The 24,905-nt window shown below is 52.7% G+C and overlaps 1 protein-coding gene across 1 annotated transcript; it reads right to left on the bottom strand.

Annotated features, from left to right (window-relative positions):
• Positions 1 to 1,329: 1,329 nt before the first annotated feature.
• ZDHHC7 (zDHHC palmitoyltransferase 7) lies at positions 1,330 to 11,250 on the bottom strand (the record flags this gene model as incomplete). The annotated part of the gene is made up of 6 exons (XM_079723779.1): positions 1,330 to 1,506; positions 2,148 to 2,278; positions 2,984 to 3,065; positions 3,502 to 3,598; positions 4,465 to 4,589; positions 10,936 to 11,250. The coding sequence occupies 6 exons, from the start codon at positions 11,248 to 11,250 to the stop codon at positions 1,330 to 1,332; spliced, it is 927 nt and encodes a 308-aa protein (XP_079579905.1).
• Between the last annotated feature and the right edge of the window lie 13,655 nt (positions 11,251 to 24,905).

Here is a 24,905-nt window from a genome sequence, read left to right as displayed (position 1 = left end):
GAGAGGCGTGGAGACCAGGAGGGAGACGCCCACTCTTCTCAGCGTGGGACGTGGGCTCAGGGGACCCCCCCAGACCTTGTCAGAGATGGCTTCCTCCTCAGTCCCGCGAAACACCGACAAACCAGGCAAGTTTAAGGCGAGTCCCCAGGGAGGGGAGCTGTTTGCTTTCTGGCATAATTTTAAGCTCTGCACCAAGGGTCCTATTTTATCGCTTGTGACGTGGGTGAAGAAACAAAATGATACCCCAAAAAGGTAAAAACTGAAAAATCAAACAAGCTGTCGCCATCCTGAGTACTGTCTGCAAGCGAGGCCCACGGGGCCCAGGGGCTCCTGCCTCGCGGCCCCCTCACCTCGTCAGGGCCGCGCGCGCCCCCTGCAGGCCAGCTGCGCGAGCATCAGGCTGCAGGTGCCAGGCCGCCACAGACGCTGCTCTCCTCTCACGGAGGGGCCGTTTACACGCTGCTCATTTGGCCGGAACCAAACAGGTCAGTGCCAAAGCCCTCTCACGCACTCAAGATTTTTTTAAAAAAATTAAAACAGGAGGGCAACAGAAGACCACACAGGAATGATTGTTCTTTGGATTGAGATATTCTCCAATATGCAATACATTCATAGTAAACCCCACGGGAGGGGGGACCCCACGCAGCTCTCCCCTCTTCCCTGAAACGTCGGTTTCTAAAAAATAGCTTGTCTGTGGCACACGCCCATAACGTGTTATGTTGCCTGAACACAGCCCACTTTAAAACACACGTGCACGGACACACACAGACACGCGTGGACTTGCCCACAGGGTCAGGGCCCACCAGCCCCGGGTGGGGAGTGAAACTGCAGCCCTGCTGCTCCGTGCAGCGCCTGCGGCTCCTGCATCCAGGCCCCTCCTGGACCGAGGTGGGCCCTCGGGAACCACGGGGCCAGCGGGAGCTCCCCGAAGCCACCAGCCGCAGAATTCCTGGTCACTGGCTTGGCTCATTTTCTTCATGAGTGAGTAAAGCAGCTCAGTACACAGGATTTTAATAACCCGTGTAACAACCCACGAAACTTCTTAAAAAATGCCAAGTATGTTAACAGAACTCCTAACTGTGCAGGAAGATAATGACATTTGGCTTCTTCGTGCAGCCACATCCCTTTGTTACTGGACGGTGACACGGATCAGAGCGCCACCCAGTTAGTGTGGGAACTCCGCCATCTGTGACCGTAAACATATAAAACTCTGCTTGCTGCAAGCAACTGGTCTCCACTTGCCCTACTGGTCACAGATGAGCTGCTGATACCCTTTCCGACCCCAAATAAATAAAGTCCGTGAACAAGTCCCAGCGCGATGAGAGAGCCTCACACCGAGAACTCGGGGCCCCCTTTCCTAGGTCTCGTCTGCAGTCGCCTGAATCGGAAGCCGACGAAGGGGTTCATCCACAGCAGCGAGGGGGGGCCCCCAAAGACAGACTTCATCCCTTCCCACCGCAGCCTCCGCTCCCACGTCGGCTTCTCACTCTTCAGCCTCTCAATCTCCTGGGGGAGAAAGAAAAGCAAATGGGCGGCAGCGCCAGGAAAACCCTCAGCAGGTACGGGTCAGGCGAGCGGTGACAACAGGGGGAGCACCACCAGACTCACACGTCTCTCCCTCCGCACGTGGGAGCGAGGCATCGGGGTCAGCAGCGGGGGCTCTCCTGGCACCAGCCCCGCGGCCCCCCGAATGCAGCCAGGCTGCAGCCACCAGCGGGGTGGACAGCCTAGGCAGCGCCAGAGGCAGAGGGGGAGCCACTCCTCCGGGCCAGGGATTGATCTTTTTCTCCACATCTTATATTACAAATATTTATCAAGCCCCTCCTCCGGGCCTTCAGTTCAAAGATATGAAGGCGACCAACTCCCTGCAGCTGCCAGGGGCCGCCGGCTCTCCCTGCCTGGCTCTGTGGACTCTCAAATCACAGGTACGCTTGAAACGCGAGCTGCACGCAGTGAGGGGGACACGTGCGGCAACACCGTCGTGGCCCCTCGGGGCTGCCCCGCCCACCTCCCAGGCAACACACGGGCCCCCGCTGTCCCCAGCAGCGCTGCCCAGCACCTCAGGCCGCACCAAGGCCTGGCAGACGCGGCAGGGGAGGAGCATACGGCGGGGCAGGAGTGTGCGGCGGAGGAGGAGGAGCTTGTACCGTTTCATCGCTGCAGATGGAGTGGATCTGGGTGCCGAACATGACTGCGGTGAAAGTGAAAAACAGCAGACCTTCAAGGCACAGGAAGACCAGCAGGATCACAGTGACCGGAGGTGAAAAACCACTGCACTCTGTGAACAAGAGGAGGCCGGCTGTGACTGCACATCAGGGCGCGGCGAGCATCCCAGGCCACAGGCTGGAGGGATTCGGCTCACGGAAGAGCCCCCTCCGTGCCGCCCTCAGGCCGGCGTCCACGGAGATGCACCCGCTGTCCACCAGGGGGCGGAAGGCAGCCCTGCCAGGCAAGAATCCACACCAGCACTTCCTGGTCGGCAGATTCGGAAGGTTCTTTGTTACCCCAGATTTCTACTGAGACTGTATTCGTGCACTGCGTACTAAAATACAGCTAAAGCCAGAAAAGATGAGAGTCGTGTGTGCCTACACCTGTGAGCAGGCGTCGCTCGGGGCGCACACCCAAGTCCAGGGCCGCCCACTCGCGCCTGCCTGGCTACACTCCCGGGGCGACTTGTACTCAGCCACGCACGGTCGACCAGCCAGAGCGCACACAGGCCTGCTGGGAACAATACGCATTCTCACCCGGTCTCAAAAATCTGCAAGGTGCAGAAACTATTAGCTGACTAAGGAAGACCAAGTGTATGTCCATGGCTTCATTATAGCAAAATGGCAGTGTGAGAACTGTCCCATACTCTTTTCTTAAGCTCAATTAACTCCTAAGATAACCGAGAGGATTTCCTTCTCAACTGGAGGATCCCTTCTCCCCCTGCCTCCCCTCCCCCCCACAGCGCACGTGCAGAGCGGCCCGCGCCTGCGCTTACCAGTCCACTGCCCTCGGACGCAGGCGACGAACTGCAGCCCGCAGAGCACGAGCGCGTGCACGGACGCCAGCGCGATGTACATCTGCGGGGAGACACCCGTTAGCCCACGCGAGGACGAAAGGCCGCTGAACCGTACGTTTACTCCTGATCTCACGTGTCAGTGAAAATGAGTGAGGGAAGCAATAACAGCAGCAGGTGACATCCGCCTCGCCAGGACCACGCTGGACCAAGGACAGAAATCCACAGTGGGGAAATACGTTCCACCACTTCAAGAGCCTATGAACAACTGTGGTTCAAGGTATCTGGGAGAGAATTAAATCACAGTGAAACACCTAGAATAACACGAGCAGCGTACACTCATCTGGTGGACTACTTCCTACCAGTGACAGCACAGGTATAATTTGAGTCCCAGAGAAGAGGCTGCAGGTCTGACGTCAGAATAGACTTGCTCGCTCCAGGTCAGGGTGCAGATAAAGAACTTAATACAAGTCACTCGCTACGTGAGTATCTTTACTCACAGTGAAGAGCACGAAGAACCTCTGGTTCTTTTCTCCGACACAGTTGTTCACCCAGGGGCAGTGATGATCCATCTTCCGAATACATCTTTTGCAAATACTGAAAAGGAGCAGTTAGATTTTCACTATTCCACGCTCTGAGGAAACACCACCCAATGAAGACAGCACTGGGAAGAAGCCACCCAGGGGGCCTCCTGCCCTGGGAAGGGGTCCCTGCAGGGGCTGGAGCTCAGGCTGCACCTGGGGACGTTTCCCTCCAGTGGTGGGTGCTCGGGACGCCCTGCGGAAGGGGTCCCTGCAGGGGCTGGGCTCAGGCTGCACCTGCAAAGGGTTCCATCCAGTGGTGGGCGTTCACACTGCCTGGGGAAGGGGTCCCAGCAGCACTGGGTTCTCTGGCTGCACCGGGGCAGGGCTCCCTCCAGTGGTGGGCACTTGGACTGCACCATGAAGGGTGTCTGCCCTGGGGAAGCGGAGCCTGCAGTAGTGGGGGGCTCAGCCCCAAGTAAGGGTTACAGCAGTGGTGGGTCTACGGCTACTGGGGAAGGGGTCCCTCCAGTGGTGGGTACTCAGGCTTCCCCGGGGCAGGGATTCCAGCAGTGCTCGGTTCTCTGGCTGCCCTGAGGAAAGGGTCCCTCAGTGCTGGGTGCTCGGGTTGCCTAAGGAAAGGGGTCCCTGTGAGGGTGGGTGTGGGTGAACAGACTGCCCCGGGGAAGAAATTCTTCAGCGTGGGCTCTGGCTGCGCCGGGGAAGGGGCCCCTCCAGTCATGGGCACACGGGCTTCCCCGGGGCAGGGGTCCCAGCACTGGTGGAGGCACTGGCTGCCGCAGATAAGGGGTTCCTGCAGTGCTGGGTGCTCTGGTTGCCCTGGCAAAGGTGTCCCTTCAATAGTGGGTGCTCGGGTCACCCTGGGGAAGGGGTCCCTGCAGTGATGGGCACTGGGGTTCCCCTGGGGGAGGGCCGCCATACCTGCAGTGGTGGGCACGCTCGGGCTTGATACAGCAGCACTTGGGGCACTTGTAGATCACTTCTCCAGGCTTCAGCTGCAAACTCTCCATGTATTCTTTAGTAGCATTCCCTTTAGGTACTGCCCCCTATGGTTTAATAACAGTGTATTTTAGCTGGGGGGAAGGAAGGTTAAAAAACATCAGTAAATTTAGGAATTAGTCTTGGGTGTTATATATCATGATATAATTTATAATGCTGTAGTTGCCACTTATATTAATATGAAAAATAACTATTACTCAGGACCAGAAGTTTTATTTTTCATGAAAAATAACATATGCTTTAAAATGAATTCAAAATATAGAGTGCGTCGTCCTTCATAAGGCGAGTCACCTGGGTTTTTCAAACTTCATGCAGGACGTGCCAGAGGTGAGGTGTGTTTGGAAGCCACGCCAGCCCCAGGGCACACGTCCTGGGCAGGGTTCCCCTGGTAAGCACAGGTTTCCTATCAGCTGCAGCAGGGGGGTGCTGAACAAAGCCTCTCCAACAGGACTTTACCTTGTGTGTTTAAAGTCGCCAGCCTCACCAGGAGCCGTCACACACAAGCCCCAAGCCACCCCCTCCCCCAGGTGTCTGGCCCCAGGGCAGGAGCGGCGGGGCTGTAAAAGTGTGTCTGCAGGAGCCCTGAGCGCCAGGGGAGCTTGAGAGGGATGAAGAATCTGGAAGTGGGAGCCAGAGCCGGAGAGCCCCGTACACGGGATGGCAGTGGGCCCGAGTGCAGGGCAGTGGAGACAGGCAGTGGAAATCACGTTTGGAAGATCATTCTGGGCACCATGGCCTGTGGACTGGGAACAAGGCCAGGACCCCGTTTCTGTGCCCCACGGAGCCTCTCCTTCACACAGAAATGCACGTTTCCGAAGGAGCCCCACTGGGAGGGAGCAGCAGAGCAGGGGTGCAGTGACAGGAGGGCACGGGGAGACGGGGGTGCAGTGACAGGAGGGCACGGGGAGACGGCAGGCACACTGCTGGCAGCAGGAGCTGCGCTGGAGCTCCTTAAAGCCCACTGCCCGGCTGCACGGGAGCCCGAGCCAACCTCTGCAGGGCCAGGGCCGACACCCACGTCTGCAAAGCCCAGCAGGCGCGTGTGGAGACCCAGGACCACTGGCTCCAAGGCCCCCGGGGAGCCGGATGGGCGGCCCTGTCACCAGCAGGAGTGAGGCCCCACAAGGTGCCCCGGGTTCGGGGGGCAGCACAGGAAAATGGGACGGTTCACTGTCCGACCCTCCCCTGCAGCTGACTGCCCTCCAGATGGGCACTGGTCAGTCCCCCATCTTAACACAGGGAAGCAACTGTGGTCAAGATCCTGGCCTTAACACACCACCTGTCTCCATCTACAGTGTAAAAAGCGTTCAGGGTTTAAAGGCTCATTTTTGAGAATTTACATCAGAAGGTCCGGTCCAGCATTTTACTCAATTTTCCCAACACCCTCTGGAGTCTTTCTGGTCCCTCAACCCAGCCCACCCCACGCCTACCGCCGGCCCCGTGACACTCTTCTGACTTCAGCAGCTCCCACCTCGTACGGCCGCTCCTGGTGACAGCTCGGGTCACACGTTTCATAAGATGATGGAACGGACCAGGTTTAGCCACACACACACAGTGCTTCCACAGTAAAACACGTGACCTGACACACTTCTGCGGAGCACGGCACCCCACGCCGCCCGCTGGTTAGAGAGCGCTGCTGTGACTGCTCACAGGACAGGTGTGCGTCTCGAGGGGGAGACACGTCAGATAACACGTCACAACCAGCCCGCGTGGAGATGAAGGCACTTTCTGGTCCTTTTTGCGGCTCAGAGCCCTGGGCAGGCAGCCCCTGTCTCCCACAGTGCCTCCCGGTGACTCACCCAGGTCCCCGCGGCTGGTGATCTACGCTTCGATTCCGTACTCCGAGATCTCGTAGGCCAGACACGGAGCAGAAGGGCGGGCCCGGGGCCGCTCAGCACCGGGTCTCACCAGGTCACACCAGAGGAGCGCCCGCTTCCTCGGCACCAGTGGGCCCCTCTTCGCTCCATCAAAGAAACCTTCCGAACAGCTGAGGCACGTTCCTCAAGCTCGCATTCGCCTTCGAACCATTTTCAGGGCATGTTTTTTCTAATACGCATCTTGCGTGTTTCATCTGTGTCTCACCAGGACTGTGATCCCTGCCATAGCCATGCCTCCTACGCCAGTACGGCCCAGACGGCTCCCGTTGGCACAGCGTCCTCCTGACAGCTTTTCCATTCGCTGCTGCTGCTGCTAGCGCCCGACCTCTCACACCCGCACCCACCCACCTCTGACCCGCCCTGGAGCAGGAAACCAGGTGCCCGCTCTTAGGAAGAGTGGTCCCAACCACGGCATACATATATCCAGGGAAGTTATGATGTGCAAAGCACACTTCTCCCCCATATCTTTCCATCTTGACCCCCTGGTTCCCTCCCTGTCATGCATTCTGGATCCCCAGGACCTGACCTAGGGGCACGGGAGCGTGGCGCTTCCTCTAGGTCTACCTATTAATCCATGGGCAGCACGGGACGAGGAGCGTGTTAAACCGCGTACGGGGATATAAGCTGAAAACCCCAGAGTGGAAGGAAAGCCACATGACAAAGGACCGTGTTTCTTCAATTTAAAAAATCCCAAGGAACAAGAGGGGACCACCGAGGTGAAAAATGAGACACGTCAACCAGTCACAAAGGATAGATCTTATTTGGATCCTGATTCAAACAAAATATAAAAGGACTGAGACGACTGAGGAGACGTGGCCTCTCACTGGACATAGTAAGGAATTCTTCAACCTCTCCACACGAGCCACTGGCGTTGTAGCCATGCTTTTATAAAGAAGAGCCCTTTTGGGACTTCCCTGGTGGTGCAGTGGTTAAGAATCCGCCTTGCCGGTGCAGGGGTCGAGCCCTGGTCCGGGAAGATCCCACATGCCGTGGAGCAACTGAGCCTGCGCACCACAGCTACTGAAGCCCGCGCACCTAGAGCCTGTGCTCTGCAACAAGAGAAGCCACCACCATGAGAAGCCCGCACACCGCAACGAAGAGTAGCCCCTGCTCACCGCAACTAGAGAAAGCTCGCGCACAGCAACGAAGACGTGATGCAGCCAAAAATAAATAAATTTATATTTTTTAAAAAAAGAGCCCTTTTTAAAGATACAGTTATTTACAAATAAAGTTTTATAATGTCTGAGATGTACTTCCAAATATTCTGGAGAGGGAAAGAAAGGGAGTAGGCAAGGATATCGCTGACACGAGAGGGACCACGAGGTGATGAACAGGGTTCACGACCCTCTTCTCTCCACTTCTGTGTACAATGAAATAAATGTCTGTAAGAAGTTAACAAAAAAGCAAGGGCTTTGGCAACAGATAACTGTTCAAACCTCAGCTTTGCCTCTTGCCAGCTGTCGGTCTCACCTTCTGACGTGATCTATACACCCACCTCCGCAAGGTGCTGGCAGGTTAATGAACACCCAAAGGTGTCCCAGGGCACCCGGAACGGGACCAACGGCTCCCAGCACAAAGGCTCCTTAGAGGGCCCTCGGCACACATCTGCTGATAAGGCTGATGCTTGTACAACAAGGCTGGGGACAGAGGAGAGCAGGCTCTGGGTGCGGGGCAGTGGGTGGCCTTGCACAATTTCATGCTCCTGAACACTGAGACTCACCTCCAGAGGTGAGCTTGCTGCCTTGTGATCGATCAGCTCCCTGATCCATCCGATGTCAGACACCCCATCTTCCTTTCTGCTCCCCCTCAAAGTACCAATAACTTCTCAAGAAACAACCCAAGCCAGAGCCAATCCTAGCAAAGATTGTTCCTAGTGGCTTAGTAAAAGGATGTCCAGCAGAGGACTGGCCTCACCCCGGGGGGCGTGACGGCTCTTGTTCAGCCCAGACTGGACCCCGTGTTGAAGGTGATCCACAGAGAGGAGAAAGCAGCCGCCCCGATGAGAGGACGGAGCGGACACCCGACCCCGCTGGCCACGCAGTCTCCCCTACACTGTGCATCTGGAACCCAACGCTCCCAATCCCCTCTGGTGTGAGGGGCCACTGTCTTCACTAGGCGGCAGACGGCCAGGATGCCGGGAAGGACGGGGGTGCCTGGGGGCTCGGTCGGCCTCTCCCCTGCCTCCTTCCCGAGAGCTTCCCCACCCCAGTCCCAACGCCTGCCCGCGGCCAGACGCACCCCTGCCCTGGGCTCCTGACACCCCGCAGGGTGCCCTCGGTTCTATTCACACCGACTCCCGGTGGTTTCTGTAACTTGCCACTGGAGTGCTGACATGTGGCATGGTGGAAACAGTGACATCCAGATGTCAAGACGGAGGACTTGAACGGACAGTTCTCCAAAGACCTAAAAATGGCCAAAAAGCCCAGCATCATTAGTCATCAGGGAAATGCAAATCAAAATACAATGAGGGGACTTCCCTGGTGGCGCAGTGGTTGAGAGTCCGCCTGCCGATGCAGGGGACGCGGGTTCGTGCCCTGGTCCGGGAAGATCCCACATGTCGCGGAGCAGCTGGGCCCGTGAGCCGTGGCCGCTGAGCCTGCGCGTCCGGAGCCTGTGCTCCGCAACGGGAGAGGCCACAGCAGTGAGAGGCCCGCATACCGCAAAAAAAAAAAATAATAAAATAAAATAAAATACAATGAGGTATCACCTCACAGCCATCAGGATGGCTCTCACCAAACACATGAACAGTCACCCGAGGAGGTGGAGAAGCAGGAACCCATACGCTGCAGGGGGGACTCTAACGCACTGCAGCCGCCATGAAAAACCACCCTCAGCAGTTCAACGTAGCGTGAACATATGACACGGTACTTCCACTCCTGGGTGTCTCTACCCAAGAGAAATGAAACATAGCTCCACACAAACCCGGTCCACAAATGTTCATGGCAGAATTGTCCATAACAGCCAGAAAGTGGGAAGAACCCTGATGGCCACCAACGGATGATGGCTATAAACAAAACGTGGCCCATCCGCACAGTAGAACAGTCTTCAGCCGCGAAAAGGAACGAAGCACTGACAGTGCACGGTGTGGATGAGCCCTAGAAACCTCGCGCCGATGAAGGAAGCCAGACGTCAAGGCCACGTATCCTTGTGTGATTCCATCTATGTGATCTGTCCAGAACAGGCCAATCCAGAGACAAAAAGTACATCAGCGGTTACCTGGCACTGGGGGACCTGAGGGGTCGGGGCAGTGACGGCTAAGGGGTGCAGGGTTTCTTTTTTGGGTGATGAAAATGTCTAAAATGACTGCGGTGATGTGAATACATGAGTACCATCGAACTATACACTGCAAAAGGGTGAATTCTGCGGAATGTGAATTAAATTTCAATGTAAAAATGCTTGCATCCAGGACTCACACCCTCCCCCACCTCACACTCCGGCCCTCAGCACTTCCATCCAGCTTCTCAGCAGCGAAACGAGTGAAGCGAACACGCCCGCTGGGAGCAGAGGCTGCGCGCTGCACACACCTGCTCCCCGACCCCTGGCTCGCGGGGCTTCCCGGAGAGCTGTGAGGCCTCTGCCCCCGGGAGCGGGGCTGTAGCAGGAGTGGGGCCACGGGGGGAGGGAGGCCTACACTGGTCAGAAGACACAAGCACCGTGACGAGAGGGGCCCGGCCGGGTAGCCCTCCCTCCCCCGGCCCTGCCGGGCACACTGCAGCCCGGCACCTGGGCACCGATGTGGTGGCCTCCTTGCCGAAACGCCTACAAACGATGGACCCAGCCCCGTTTTCAACATGCAGGGAGATGGCTGACACTACCAGGGCTCTCCCTACAGCGAACTTAAAGATAACAGCTAACCTCTAGCCCAAAGAAGTTAAATTAAGTTGCGTGTGATCAAAAGACAACTGGAAAGATTCGTAAAGCGGTGAAACCTAGATGCCACATCGCTCAGCTTTCAGTCCATACTTCAGAGAAACAAAAGTATTTAAACTAGAAAGGGGGACTTCCCTGGCGGTCCAGTGGCTAAGGCTCCGTGCTCCCAATGCAGGGGGCGTGGGTTCGATCCCTGGTCCGGGAGCTAGATCCCACATGCCACAACTAAAGATCCCGCATGTCACAACTAAAGATCCCGCATGGCGCAACTAAGAAGGTCCCGCAGGCCGCAACGAAGATCCTGCAAGCAGCAATAAAGCTCCCACGTGCAGCAACTAAGACCCAGCACAGCCAAATAAATAAATAAATATTAAAAAATAAACTAGAAAGGATTTCAGGCATTATTCAGTACACTTTCTTCATCTGAATAAACAGCTCAGTGGAATGTCTTCCACGAATATACCGTGACATCACCTCTCTCTGGGCGCTGGGTTCTCTCCAGCGAAGCCACGAACAACGCCACCAGCCTGTATCCAGGAACTCGTGAACCCCGAGGCCACGGAGCAGGAGGCCCACCGCCCGGTGCCGCTGGCGCCTCCCCAGCCCAGACCCGGCCGAAAGCCCCAGCAAGAGGGTGGGTACTCACGGGGTCAGTGAGCATGGTCCTCAAGTGAGAGGACAGGGCAAGCACCGCCAGGCAGTTGAAAACGACTCCATTGACCACGGAGTACCAGAAGTCTCTGGAAGGCAGCAGCATGACGAACGTCACCACGAAGTCCGCGTACACGACCAGCAGCCACGTCACGACAGCACAGATCATGCCACAGCCGTCGCGGATGAACCAGATCCTGTCTGCCCCGTCGGCCTCGGATGAAGAGGAGGAAGAGTCGTCGTAGTTGTCATTTTCGGTCAGGAGAGGATGGTGTTCGACATCCCGGAGCCGGTGTCCTGATGACGGCATGGCTTCCCTGGAGGGGCGTGGGACACAGCTGGTGAGGCTCCGGGGGACACTCGGTCACCTGCACTGGCCCCAGCCACACTGCAGGAGGACGATAACGGGGTAGGAGCTAGACACCCTTGGCACCCAGGCTCCAAGCCCGGGGGAGACGAGGCCTGGGGTACCACGGCCCCATCCACGGTGCCAAGGCCCGACGGCCCGCAGCGCACACGTGCCAGCGGCTGAGGAGAGGCTGACAGACAAGGGGCTCTTCCACTGCTCGTCTCCACCCCGGCCCACGACCACAGAGCCCACGGGTCTCGCCTGACCTCTTCCCTGTTGCACTGAGTTCTTCACTCTCACTTCTCCCTCGTTCTAACTGGGACAACGTGCGACCATGTTTTTGAGGCCGTCGTCTTTAACTCTGTGCTGTTTCTAGAACGCCCTTCCTCTTTCAGGCTTTTAACCGTTTCCTTTACTTATCTGTTCTTTCGACAACTCTCCCGTATTTCCTAATACCCGAGAACACGTAGGATCAGAAACTAAAGGAAAACTTACACTTTTCCTGGGAAACATTTTGCTGCTTCTTTAAACCTATAACCTCCTCTCATCAGTGTTTGATATGAGTAGTAATACTCATGATAAATAAAGAAAGGGAAACAGAGTCAGTTCATTTGGCCTTGTTGTTCGTGCAGGGGATGGAAAAACACTGATAGCACTTTATCAAACGACCCGAGGGCTTTCTCCACTCAGGCGCGGCTTCTTTCAAACAAGCACAGAGCAAGCAACTGTGGTCTCCCCAGCGTGGGGGGGGAGGGGGGATAAGAATGCTCCTGGGGTCGGGTCTGCTACAACTGATTCACAGCATCCGCTTTGGAATCTTGGCATTACTTTCTTCCTTAACTGTAACTAGAGCACGGTAATGATGAAAACATTTACTGAATGAATGAATTTGCTGATGAGAGTTCCTTCTGCAAATATTTTGCAGAATTCCCTCTTGATACAAAGATACTGACTAGTACAAGACAGAAATGAAATTGTTGCCCGCAGCGTGCTCTTAGATCAGACAAAAATAGTTCTGAAATTACTGAAATGAAGAAACTGAAGATAAGAATTTGGGTAGCCCCGAACCAGCCGCTTCAGCCAGCACATACTGAACCCGACGGCTGCCTTCCGGCTGAGGCCTCTGCCGAGCCCCCTCCCTCCGCAGAGGCCACCCGCCCTGCAGCACCCGAAGCTTCTCTCTGCCAAGCAAGTCATCCTGCAGAGGCAGTCCTCCTGCCTCTGAAGAGTACTTTGCAAAGGGACTCTGAACATCAGACACAGCTATCTGGAGAGGGTGCTGGAGCGTGGTCCTGTCTACACCACTGCAAAGCCTGATGCCGTCAGGGGGCTGAGACTCTCTGGGAGGAGGACCGGCTCAGCAGCTCCACGGGCAGTGCGCTCAGCACTCCCTACCTTGAGAGGGCGTCTGTGTCTCAGCCCCGGGCTGGCTGTCAGCCCTCGTGGGAAAGGCCTGGGTCTTCTCTCCGGGCTCCCCGTCGGGTGCCCGCACGCCCCTGGGCTCACGGCAAGTGCGCATCTGTTTACAGGCAGGCGCAACAACATGAATTGGTCCCCGTCTCAGATCCAGAGAGTGGCCTAGTGATGGCCACAGAAGTTTTTTAGTGAATCATAAATGTTCATCAAAGCTTTAAGCTGAAAAATTCCTCTGACCAGAATCCCTCTGCTCTATGGCTACTCCTCAGGTAAGACGCTTTCTATGAGAAACGGGTGCCCGCCTGCTGGGCAGTGAGCCATCGCTGCGGGGCCACGTGTCCGGAGACAGGCTAGCTTTTTGTCAGAGCACACTTGTGCAGCCTGAGTTCTGCCTAGAAATCAGGACCTGAGTCTTCTGGACGCCTGACCCAGTCCCGATTAACCTTCCTGGCTGAGGCGCTGGTGACAGCAGCCGCAGGCCTCCCCTGGGGGTGCAGATGGCAGCTCTATTTGTGAGGAAGGGTGACCGCACACATACCAACCCCAGTGGGCGGGAAGGGACATTCCCGGAAGCACGTTAGGATACTGAGGCATCACGCCTGTGTGCTTCAGAGCTGAATTTGTAAAATCCACTAGAAGGCAAAGGGAAAACAATCTGATACCCAAAAGTCACTTCATTTGCAAGAAAGCAGTCGATGAACACAGCGAGGTTAGGCTGAACACACTCAGTTATCTGTCATCAAGCGCAGGCCCCTTCCGCTGAGTCACAGCACTTACGCTTCATTAATGCAACAGGAAGGGAGGGGAGGAAATGAAGAAACAATTCCTTTACACTCAACTCATCTGGAAATGCTGGGAACACATGAGCAAATGGCACGGCAACTGGCGATGCGAAGCCAGGACTAGGGCACAGCCTCACTCTGCGCTGATACCACCGCTGGTGACTGAGTACTCTGCGAGATCACGTCTGAAAAAAACCTGAGAGCGCTGTGCACTGACCGACGGTGTTTCTACTTTAATGTCCAGTTTAATGGGATTCAGTCTACACTCCTGAACCCGAGCTGTTCATCCTCGTGTTAAATCAAGCCCCGTTTCCCAGAACACTTAAGAGCAACACTGCGGACCTCCATTATTTAAGGGACGACCACTCAAGCAAAACCTTCCAGTGGTTTACATTTGAGAACTCCCCTCATCTTGTAATACCTGCTAATAACTGATCAATTCCCTTCATGGAATCTTCCTCCAGGGACCACTCTCCTTTTAGCGTAGGTGGTCAGCAAACCAAAGACAATACGTGAAGAAAAAGATCTACTTGTCACCATTAACCATCTGAACTGCCCGTATGTGCCTTTTCAAAGGTGTGCAAGTTAGTGTCAGCTGTTAGAGAGGAAACAGTGATTAGAGACCTAAATAAATAATCACTTACCTCACAAACTATTTTTAGACATTACTTGAACATTTTGTGCCTTTTCTTCAGGATCTTAAGGTGCATACTGTCCTATGTGATAGGATCTGAAAGATAATAAAATCTGATTAGAAAAGTTACTTATTTTATGACCAAAGTGCATACTATTTCTTAGTGCATGATTAATTTTTGGAGCACACATAACCAATGTGACGCCTCACACCTGAAGTTCCGTTATTCAGAACTATCTTTAACTATGAAATCAGGACTCCTCTAGCTTTTCGTTACTAGTAGACTGATTGACAACCCTGAAAATTAAGTAATTTATTTTAAACCTGTCCATTTTACCCTCTTGTTACTTTAGCCCTGGTTTTAAATACAAATCTGTAAGCCAAAATCCCTGAGAAAGAGCCCCAGGGATAATCCAGACCAAATCTGGTCAACCTGCATTTCAACAGGCAACAACTGTTCACCGTTCACCAGCCACAGCAGAGGAATTACAGAAAAGACGAGAGAGAAAGAGGTGAGAGGTGCACCAGGCCCCGCTGGGGGAGGGTGCCCCGGGGGAGGGGGCACGGTGCACGAAGGAGCGGGTGGAATGACTGAGGAGCGTCCCAGTCTGGCAGCATCTCCCACTGGGTGGGCAAGCAGACGTAGCCTCCCTAGAAGCACTCATCTGGCCCAAGAAGAGAGGCCGGAAGACACCAAGATGCGGGGTGTCCCCCTTCCAGAGAGGTCAGATTGCTGCCAGGTTTCCCTAAGACCAGGGCCGCCAGAGGACAAAGGAGCATGGACGCAGACGCTCCGGTTGCATCTCATTCTTAAATATGAACCAAGAGCCAACAGATGTTCTGGAGGAAAGCTCACACCAGTCTCATGAAAGAGCCCCAGAAAGAAAAGAGAGAAACAGGAATTCAGAGCAGGCATAATGCGCAGAGAAGAAAACTTAAGGTGAATTAAGAGACTGCATCTGTGAGACAAAGAGGAACATTCTGAGAACTTCCTAGTTATTGAAAAATAAACATATGATGGTAGAATTTTTTAATCTTACAAACAGGATTGGAAGAGAGAATGGGGAAATTTCCCAGAAAGGAGAACTAAACGACAAAGGGGAAGGGGGAAGGATAAACCTGGAGTTTGGGATTAACATATACACACCACTGCACAGAAACTAGACAGCCAACAGGGACCTCCTGTATAGCACAGGGAACTACAGTTGATACCTTATAATAACCTATACTGGGAAAGAATCTGGAAAAGAAGAGAGATACATATATATAAAACTGAACCAGTCTGCTGTACACCTAAAACTAACACAACATTCTAAACCAACTACTGTAAATCCACTAAAAAACAAACAAAAAGAAGACAAAGACAAAGACCTTAGGAGAGGAAATAAAATGAAATCAGAGGAGCAATCCAGGAGGTCCATCTTCCAAACAACAGGTCTGGCAAAGGCTCCCCCAAACAAGACGTCCTTCCTCTGCACAGCTCCGCTGCCAGCCAGGCCGGCGGCCCCGTGTGCCTCGCAGCCTGTCCGCTCTCTTTGCATCTAATATCCTTCCAACGTAACATGTTTCCCTCAGCAAACCCTCAGTTGGTGTCTGTTTTCTGAAACCAAGACCCCTGACTAGGACACCAGGGGGCTGGCGTGGAAGAGGGTGAGGGCGCTGGGGGGTCGAGGGGTGGGCAGGGTGAGCTCTCCTGGTCTCCTCCCAGTAACTGGGGGCTGCTCGCTGCTTCCTGACCGGGAGTGCCCCCTCCGCCGGGCCAGGCTCTGCTGTCAGGCTCCCCTGCCCACCCGACCCTACAAGTCTCCTCAGGACCCGTCCTCCCTCCACAAGGGCCTGGACAGCCTCCCCGCACCAGGCACCACCACCCTGCACACCAAAGCTTCCCTAGCCTGTCTGTGGCTCTGAGTCCCCTCTGAGCTTTTCAGTAACAAATGCGGCCGTGAACCACAAGCTGCTTAAACTAACGGAGGTGACTTTTAAAATATGGCATATATATATATATATATGGTAACTTTATTCAAATATCTATGCAGTAGCCAACAGCTTTAAATGCCAAGTAACATGCTGAACCAGTAATGCGTAATTATGCCTAGTAATACTTTCAACTTTTCATTCACATTCATTTTGAATATCTTCAAATGAGCTTATGTTAGCACTGTTTTAAAAGAAAACCGGCTTTGCAAAACACAGGACTGCCCATCGCAGTCCTCAGGTCTACAGCAGAATCTCTACAATGAGACCAAATCCCCAGTTACTTTTATACATTTTAAAAAATAACCAAAATGGCAACCACTTCGGAAAGCGGTCTGGCACTTTCTCAGAGTTAAACCAACACCCGCCCTGTGACTCGGTAATTCCACTTCTAGGGATTTACCTCTAGGTGAATATGAACACAAAACATGTACAGAACTGTTCACGGCTGCTTCATTCATTACAGCCACCAAACCAGAACAACCCAAACATCCCTCACCAGGAGATGAATAAACAAACCACAGTATATTCATACGAGGGCATACGAAAACGAGGTGGCGGGATTACGGATACATGCAACGATGTGGATATACATCAAAAAATCATGCTAAGTGAAAAAAACAGACAAAGAATATGTACAGTAGGAGTCCATCTCCATGGCACTCTGAACCAGGCGAAGCTAATTTATTTTGAAAGAAATCAGAACGGGGTTGGAGCACAAGAGGGAATGACGGAGAGCCCAAGGTAACTTTCTGAGTTGACAGAAAGGGCAGCAGGCTACACAGGCACGTGCACTGTCAAACCAAATTCAATGAGCTGTTAAAATTATACACTTAAAATTGTGCATTTCACTGTACGTTAACTATGCCTCAATTAAAAAATGAACAGGAGAAAAAATAACCAGCACAGGTACCCGTGTTGGTGTAAAAGGGTGTAGTAACCGCCAAGTTCTAAGTGCTGCTGAAACCGTTCTCTCCCTACAGACACTGCCTTCCAAGCCAGACCCTGTCACAGTTGACTTTTAACAGTATCTTCGGGCAAGTGTCTTAAACTCTTCCCCTCACTTTTTTCCCCGTGTCTATAAACAGAAAATGCATTTCTCATAAACAAACTGAAAACAAGTAAACAAAAGACATCAATATACTTTGGTGATGAGTTGCTACAAAAAAGAATGAAGATCCAATGATTTTCACTGTTGCAATAAGAGGAAATGTCTACCCTAGAGTCTGGTATTCACGTGTACGTTAAAACACTGCGTAAACTCATCACTGTTTTACTATTCATACGCCCACTGCTGACCTACAAGAAACAGGAATAAGCACATCTCTGCTTCAGGCACAGAAGCAGCATGTGAGGCAAACACAGGCCGTGAGATGTGCTGAATTCAAACGTGGAGGCGGGGCCTCCAAGCTGCAGACTCCACGTGAGGCCCAACGATGCGCGACCTGGAACAGGCCCTCAGCCCACGAGGGCTCATGGGAGAGAGAGGCAGGGAGCAGCCTGGTGAACGATGTGCTCGGTGTTATCCTCAGTGGCAGGCAGAGGGCGATGAGGGAGAGAGATGACAATTGATTAGCCCATCCAGAGGAACCAGAGAAGTGTCGGTTGGGACGACAGCAGGAGTGGGCCCCCAGGACAGGCAAGATCCGCACAGGAGAGGACAGCGCGGGAGGCACAGAGGCTGGAAGGGGAACCCGCGGGCTGCAGGGCCCCGGGCTCAGCGCGAGGGAGGGCGGGAAGGCAGGGAAGGGGGTGCCGGGGCCCCGCACAAAGCACTCCGAAGGCCGAGCTAGGCAGCCTGAAATTCCGTACGTCATTCTGCTGCAAAGGGAGACTGGAACTTCGGTCAACAGACAAATGTTTTAGAAAGATAACTGGTGACAAACTAAGATTAGGATGGAAGGAGGAAGACGGGAGGCGGCTGCCATGCCCCAGAGCAGAGCTGACAGAGGCAGGGCCAGCAGGGGAGCGGGGCCTGAAGGGGACGAGCAGGGGTTGGGAGCAGGAAGGCTGGCTGGAGCAGACAGCACACCGAGGGGGCCGCGACCTTTTCCCAGCAGTTTTGGTAAAGAGCCAAGAGCTTGCAGACTGGGTGGTGAAAAAATTAAAGAAGCAAATTTGTTTAAATGTGGTTAAGTGAAGGACATATGTAGCTGGAAGGAAAAAACAATTTTCAATTTCCCCTCTTACGTATTATCTCATTTAAAGCTACAACGGGGCTTCCCTGGTGGTGCAGTGGTTGGGAATCCGCCTGCCGATGCAGGAGACACGGGTTCGAGCCCCAGTCTGGTAAGATCCCACATGCCACGGAGCAACTAAGCCCGTGCGCCACAACTACTGAGCCTGTGCTCTAGAGCCCGCTCTCCGCAACAAGAGAAGCCACCACAGTGAGAAGCCCGTGCACCGCAGCAAACAGTAGCCCCCGCTCTCTGCCACTAGAGAAGGCCTGAGTGCAGCAACAAAGACCCATTGCAGCCAAAAATTAATTAATTAATTTAAAAAAAAAAAGCTACGATGAACCTTTCAACAAGACAGAATTCTATTTATCGTGTAAGCTGACTTCATCCTCACTGGCTCCCAACAGATAGAATTAACGTGGCTTCTGCAACGAATTTTAATTTGTGTAACAAATGATTGCTTTGTCCAAGTATTTAATTGATGTGATACCTTGTTTTCATTTTATATAAAACCCTTTATACTGTTCCACTAAATATCTTTATTAGTAAAAAAATAATAATAAATAAAATTAGAGGACGGGACCGAGATGGCGGAGGAGTAGGATGAGGAGCTCACCTCCTGCCACAAAAACGCTGAACACACATCTGCACGTGGACGACTCCCACAGAACAGCGCCTGAGCGCAGGCAGGAGACCTCAGACTCCCGAAAGGGCAAGAAAACCTCCAGGTAACCAGGTAGAACAAAAGGAAAAAGAGGGCTTCCCTGGTGGCGCGGTGGTTGAGAGTCCGCCTGCCGATGCAGGGGACGCGGGTTCGTGCCCCGGTCCGGGAGGATCCCACGTGCCACAGAGCGGCTAGGCCCGTGAGCCATGGCCACTGAGCCTGCGCGTCCGGAGCCTGTGCTCTGCAGCGGGAGGGGCCCCAGCAGTGAGAGGCCCGCGTACCGCAAAAAAAAAAAAAAAAAAAAAAGAATGGAGCATTCAGCCAGCCTGCCCCAGTGCCTTGGCTCCAGTGCGTTCACTGCCACTGCAATTATGTTCTTACATGTTCCTTCCATCAACCTGCAGTCATGAAAGACTTAGTTTGTGCTTTCAAACCAGATCAGTGATGCATGCCATATGAACCAGTATTTTCTTCTCGAATTACTGAATCTGAAGAACAGAATATTAACCTTTAAGGGAAAAAACCAATGGAATATAAAGTGAACAAAAGCCAAGTCTCAATAGCATGCTGGCACACTGTCTACACTGTGAACAGTAAACTTATGTAACCTTTCCAGAAAGGTCTTTCATACTAAAACAAAACAGGGCAAACTGAGAAACACACAGGGAGCCGAGGCTCTGGGAGAGGAAAGCCAATCTCGCGGTGGGGGGTGGGGAGGGGATGGCACCGGGCTTTTCCCCATCCCAGCAGCCACTCTTCAGCCCCCTGCCAGGTCCTTCTCCTCCACAGACATCGCAATGTGGTGGTGCCTGGGCTGGGTCCTGGGTTGTCCTCTTTAGCCACATGCAGTCTAAATAATCTCACAGGATCTCAGCTCCATGTAGTTTAAAAAGATGCACGTGGGAAACTGGCAAATGAGTAATGCTGCATTACTGGGTGTCTCCAATCCGTTACTCAACACCTCCCCGGTAGGGTCAAAGCAGAAATCCCTCCCCCCACCCACACCGTTCTGACCTTCTCGTCTCTATAAATGGCACCACCATCTAGGTGCCAAGGTCAAAAACCAGGACACACCCTTCATTCCACTCTTTTCCCAACCTCCCCACACCTAACCCGTCAGCAGGTCCTGTGGGCTGGACCTCCAACACCGACCCAGATCAAGGCTGCCCCGCCCGGGCAGCACAAACCAGTGCTCCACACTCACTGCCTCTGTGCACCCACTAACCCACTCCCCAATCAGCACCCAGGCCCAGTTTTTACAGATATAAGTCGGATCCTGCCACTCCCTTACCTATTAAAACCAGCCAATCGCTGCCTTTGTGGTTAGAATAAAACCCAAAGGCCACCCTGTGGCTACACAGCCCTACCGGGCCTGGGGCCTGTGGACCTCACCTCTTACCTCCTCTCCCACCCGGGCTGTCTCGTTCCTCTGTCATCACCTCAACAGAATGTTCTCGTAATATCCCCAGCACACCCCGAACTCTGCAAACACTTGTTGAGTGAGAGAAGGAAAAGCAAAAACAAACCCCACAGGAACTGGAAAGGAGTAAGAAAGAGGGTCAAAGTGGGAGGCCTGGGGCGGGGTGGGGTGGGATGGGGTCAGACGGTCCGGGGAGCTGAGGGGGGAGAAACGTAGACGGGTTAAGGGGGGAGAGGGAGATGGGGAGGAAGGAGAGAGACCCACGCTGGCGGGGCTTTTGCTGGGTGTGTCACTTGGAGCACACAGGCTGCACGAGGCAGCCTCAAAGGCACGTGTACACAAATGCCAAAGCTTCCACCTTTATCCCCATACCAGAGCCACAGCCTGAAAGTCAAATGGAGGAGCTATTTTTAAAAATCCCGACATGGTAACTAAACCCTCAAGAATTCCAAAGCCAGAGACAAAAAGAACCCCAGAGTCCCCAAATCCTTTAAGTGTCCCGTCCCAGGGAAAAGCTGAGCCTGAACCAAGCTGGTGAATCCCCGCCTCTTTCCTTATCTTCCTAAATGGGGTTTCTTTGTTTAATAGGAAGTGAACTTTTGTAACATCAGACTTGCCCAAACCTGCAACATGAGGCGCGAGGCGCGTCTGGCCGCGTCTGACCCGCTCACCGTGAACCCAGCTCTCAGATGCAAGTTAACGACAATGTAAGATACTGGAATGTGAAAGGACAGGCCAGTTACTGAACACCTGCCGTGTGTCAGGACCTTTGTATATATCGTGACGGTGAACCCCGCCACTACCCCGAAAACGAGGTGCTCGCTGAGGGATGAGGAAATTGCACCTTCGAGCCGCCATACCTGCCCAAGCTCACGGCCAGCAAAGCATGGAGTCGGGGCTGTTCTGACTCCAAAGCCCACGCTCTTCCATGAAAACATGCCACCTCCCTGAGCACTTGGTTTCAGAAAAGGCGTTCCGTAACGTGGACACTGAATCTGGGAAATATGGACCGCTAAGAATTCAAAACGTTCCGACCAGAAGTCCTGTACGAGCCTGTCTCAGGAGACACTGGAAGCTTCTCTACCCTGCCTGCCCCCGCTTCTTACTGGCTCAGCAAACGCACTGCGCCCTGTCCCAGAATGACCCAAACCAGCAGCTTAACACAGAGCCGGCCTCTCCTTCCATTTCCTGGTAACACTCCTCACACAGCCAGTACTTACTAAGCACCTCTTAACCTCTGGACACAAGGCCTCCTCTTCCCGCATTCCTACGTGCCGCCCACGCTTCCTGCTTACAGCTCTGACCCTTCCCTTCCTACCTGTCCCACAACCCAAGCTTAGGCACCCTCACCTCTGGCTGTACCTCTGTAGAACCCTAACCAACAGAGGCGCCAAACCTTGGGACCATGGCATTCAAGGCGCCACTGGATCTGGCTCCCCTGCCCTTCCAGGCTCTTCCACGCAGCGTTCATCCTGGTTCCCCTGCCGGGCCTGTCCACACCTCTGTGCTTCTGCTCCCGCTGTTTCCTCCAATTAGAAGACTCTCGCTCTCTGCCTATTTACCACGCACCCACTATGTACAAACCACTGCAGGGTAAGTGTGTTCAAAACTATGAGGTGCTGTACCAATATGAGGCATTATCTTGGCCCCATGAAGAGCCTGGATTTATTAGACAATTATTAAAATTCTACTAGAGGTTTTTCAAGAATAGAATGAAGTAGCAAGCAAGACAAGAATACATCTGTAGATAGAGGCAAAGAAGTGAGTGAAAGAGAAAAAAAATCACAGGCAAGTGAGAGTAAGTGACTAAATGCCGTCCCCTAACAGGCAGACCGAGGTACGGACACATGTTAAACTGGAAAGGAGGCGTTTTCCCCTCCTCAGAGGCAAGGGGAAGAAAAAGACCGATGGGCATTCAGAGATGTCTCAGCTGGAATGGAGTCAAAGTGGAGAGAACTCGCCCAGCAGCCTCTGCTCCGTGATCTGTAAGGGAGAGTCCTTTGTCAATGCTAAAGCAAAAAAAGTGTGTGTATATATATAATATATATACACATATACATACAATTTTAAGTGAGGTATAGTTGATTTACAATATATGTTTCAGGTGTATGACATTCACAATTTTTAAAGGTTATATTCCATTTATGCTGCAACCAAGGAGCCCTGGAGCCACAACTAAGGAGCCTGCCTGCCACAACTGAGGAGCCCACATGCTGCAACTAAAGAGCCAACGAGCTGCAACTAAGGAGCCCGCCTGCCGCGACTGAGACCCGGTGCAACCAAGCAAATAATTTTTTTAAAAAATAAATAAATAAATAGGCTCTATTCCCTGAGTTTTACAATAGATCCTTGTAGCATATTTATTAATGATGGTTTGTACCTGTTAATCCCCTACCCCTATCTTGCCCCTCCCCTTCCCTCTCCCCACTGGTAACCACTGGTTTGTTCTCCTATAGCTGTGAGTCTGCATCTCTTTTTAAAAAGTATATTTTTAAGGAAGGTACCATGAATGAAGGAAGGATGCTGTGTAGTAAAGAATTTAACCATATGCTCAAAAGAAGGTCTGGGCTTTATCGTCGGCTGACAATCTGATTTAGGGTGGGGACTGGCCACACCAGAAAGACCAACAACATGATTTAGGGTGGGGCTCTGGGTCACGCAGTATCAGTTAACCTGGAAACTGAGGTCAACCCTGTGGGCGGTCAATCAATCAATCATTTATGCCCGTGTCATAGAAGCCCAATAAAGACTCCAAACACCAAGGCTCAGGTGAGCATCCCTGGCTGGCAATACCCAGTGCTCAGTGTCTCGTGTCAACGCCAGTTACGTGCCACGTTCCAACTCCTTGGGGAGAGGACAGTGGCAGCTCCATGTTTGGTACAGCCCCAGATTCTGTCCTAAGAGCCGCTTCACTTGGCTGGTTTTAATACACCATAACTCTGAGCACAGCAGCCTTCAGTGAGTTCTGTGAGGCCTTCTAGCTAGTAATCGAACCTGAGGGTGGCTTGGGGGACCCCCCAGACTTGCAACTGGTGTCAGAAGTGACGGTGGTCTTGTGTGGACTGTGCCCTCTCAACTCTGTAGTTGACCAACTCTGCAGGTGGCCCAAACTCTTCTTGGGTGCTACAGCTGAAGGGTCACACACAGGTTGTTAACCTGACCCTGGAAACTGGCTTTGGGGACAAAAAGGAGCAAGAGTGAGTGTTCAGACTCTGTACTTTATGCTCTAGTGTTCGAACTGTTTTTTTTTTTTTTAACAAAACAAGCATGTATTTATTACCTCTATAATTAAAACACTGCTTTTAAGAAACATACCCCCAAAAAGCTGCTTTAAGAAAACTATCTTGTAGAGTTGCTCAGCATGGACTGGAGCAGGGAAATTCTGGACTCCTCAGGTAAACTACTTCCCAATTCATCCCAAGCATTAACTTCTTATGTGAACTTACTGCTCGTTCCATTTCCTCAAATTAACAAAGATTATGTGATTTATGTCACCAAAGGGTCCAAGCCTTGCAGGTAACAGTTTCAGTAAGAATGTAAAAGCATGTCCAGACTTTTGACTGGCTCGAGACTGTTCTTACACAAAGTGCCTTTCAGTACTTTCTGTCGCTGAGAGGGTCATTCTATTCGTGCTAATATTTGTCCTTTCTAGAAGAGGATTTCTGCTTTCATAGTGCATTGATTAGCAAGGCTGAAAATTCCCAATTGTAATCGAGGCAGGCTGTGAGTCATTGGTTAAAAAAAAAAACAAAAAAAAAAAACTTCTGTATACATCTCTACCCACTTTGCTTTGACATGAGGTGTGTACATAAAGAATCCCAGTTGTTGATTTATGATTTAGGAAATCACTATCAAATAGTCTCATGCTCCTCCACCTCATAACTTAAAAGCCCACCTACCAGCCTCACTCCTGAAAGCACACAATCCAAATAATGTCAGTCACTCGACCCTTCTATTTACCAGAATCTTCAAGAGGTGCAATTTAAGACGTCTGTTCCATTCCGTTTTTCAAATATCCCAAGAGCCTTTCTCTTTAATCAAGTATTCTGGGGCTTCCCTGGTGGTCCAATGGCTAAGACTCTGTGCCCCCAATGCAAGGGGCTTGGGTTTGATCCCTGGTCAGGGAACTAGATCCCACATGCCGCAACGAAGAGCTCGCATGCCGCAACTAAGAGCTCGCATGCCACAACTAAGTTTGCATGCTGCAACGAAGATCCCACATGACGCAACTAAGACCCAGCGCAGCCAAAATAAATAAATATTAAAAAAAAAAGTATTCTGACTTCCTAAGAAGCAAATTTAGGGCGTGGGCTTTCTCTAGCTGCGGCGAGCGGGGGCTACACTTCGTTGTGGTGCACGGGCTTCTCACTGCGGTGACTTCTCTTGTTGCGGAGCACGGGCTCTAGGCGTGTGGGCTTCAGTAGTTGTGGCATGCAGGCTCAGTAGGTGTGGCTTGTGGGCTCTGGAGAGCAGGCTCAGTAGTTGTGGCCCAAGGGCTTAGTTGCCCCGTGGCATGTGGGATCTTCCCAGACCAGGGCTTGAACCCGTG

Source organism: Hyperoodon ampullatus (genome assembly GCF_949752795.1).
Source record: "Hyperoodon ampullatus genome assembly, chromosome: 18".
NCBI lineage: Eukaryota > Metazoa > Chordata > Mammalia > Artiodactyla > Ziphiidae > Hyperoodon > Hyperoodon ampullatus.
The sequence above is the reverse complement of the archived record's forward strand: the minus strand, read 5'-3'. Positions and strand labels throughout refer to the sequence as shown.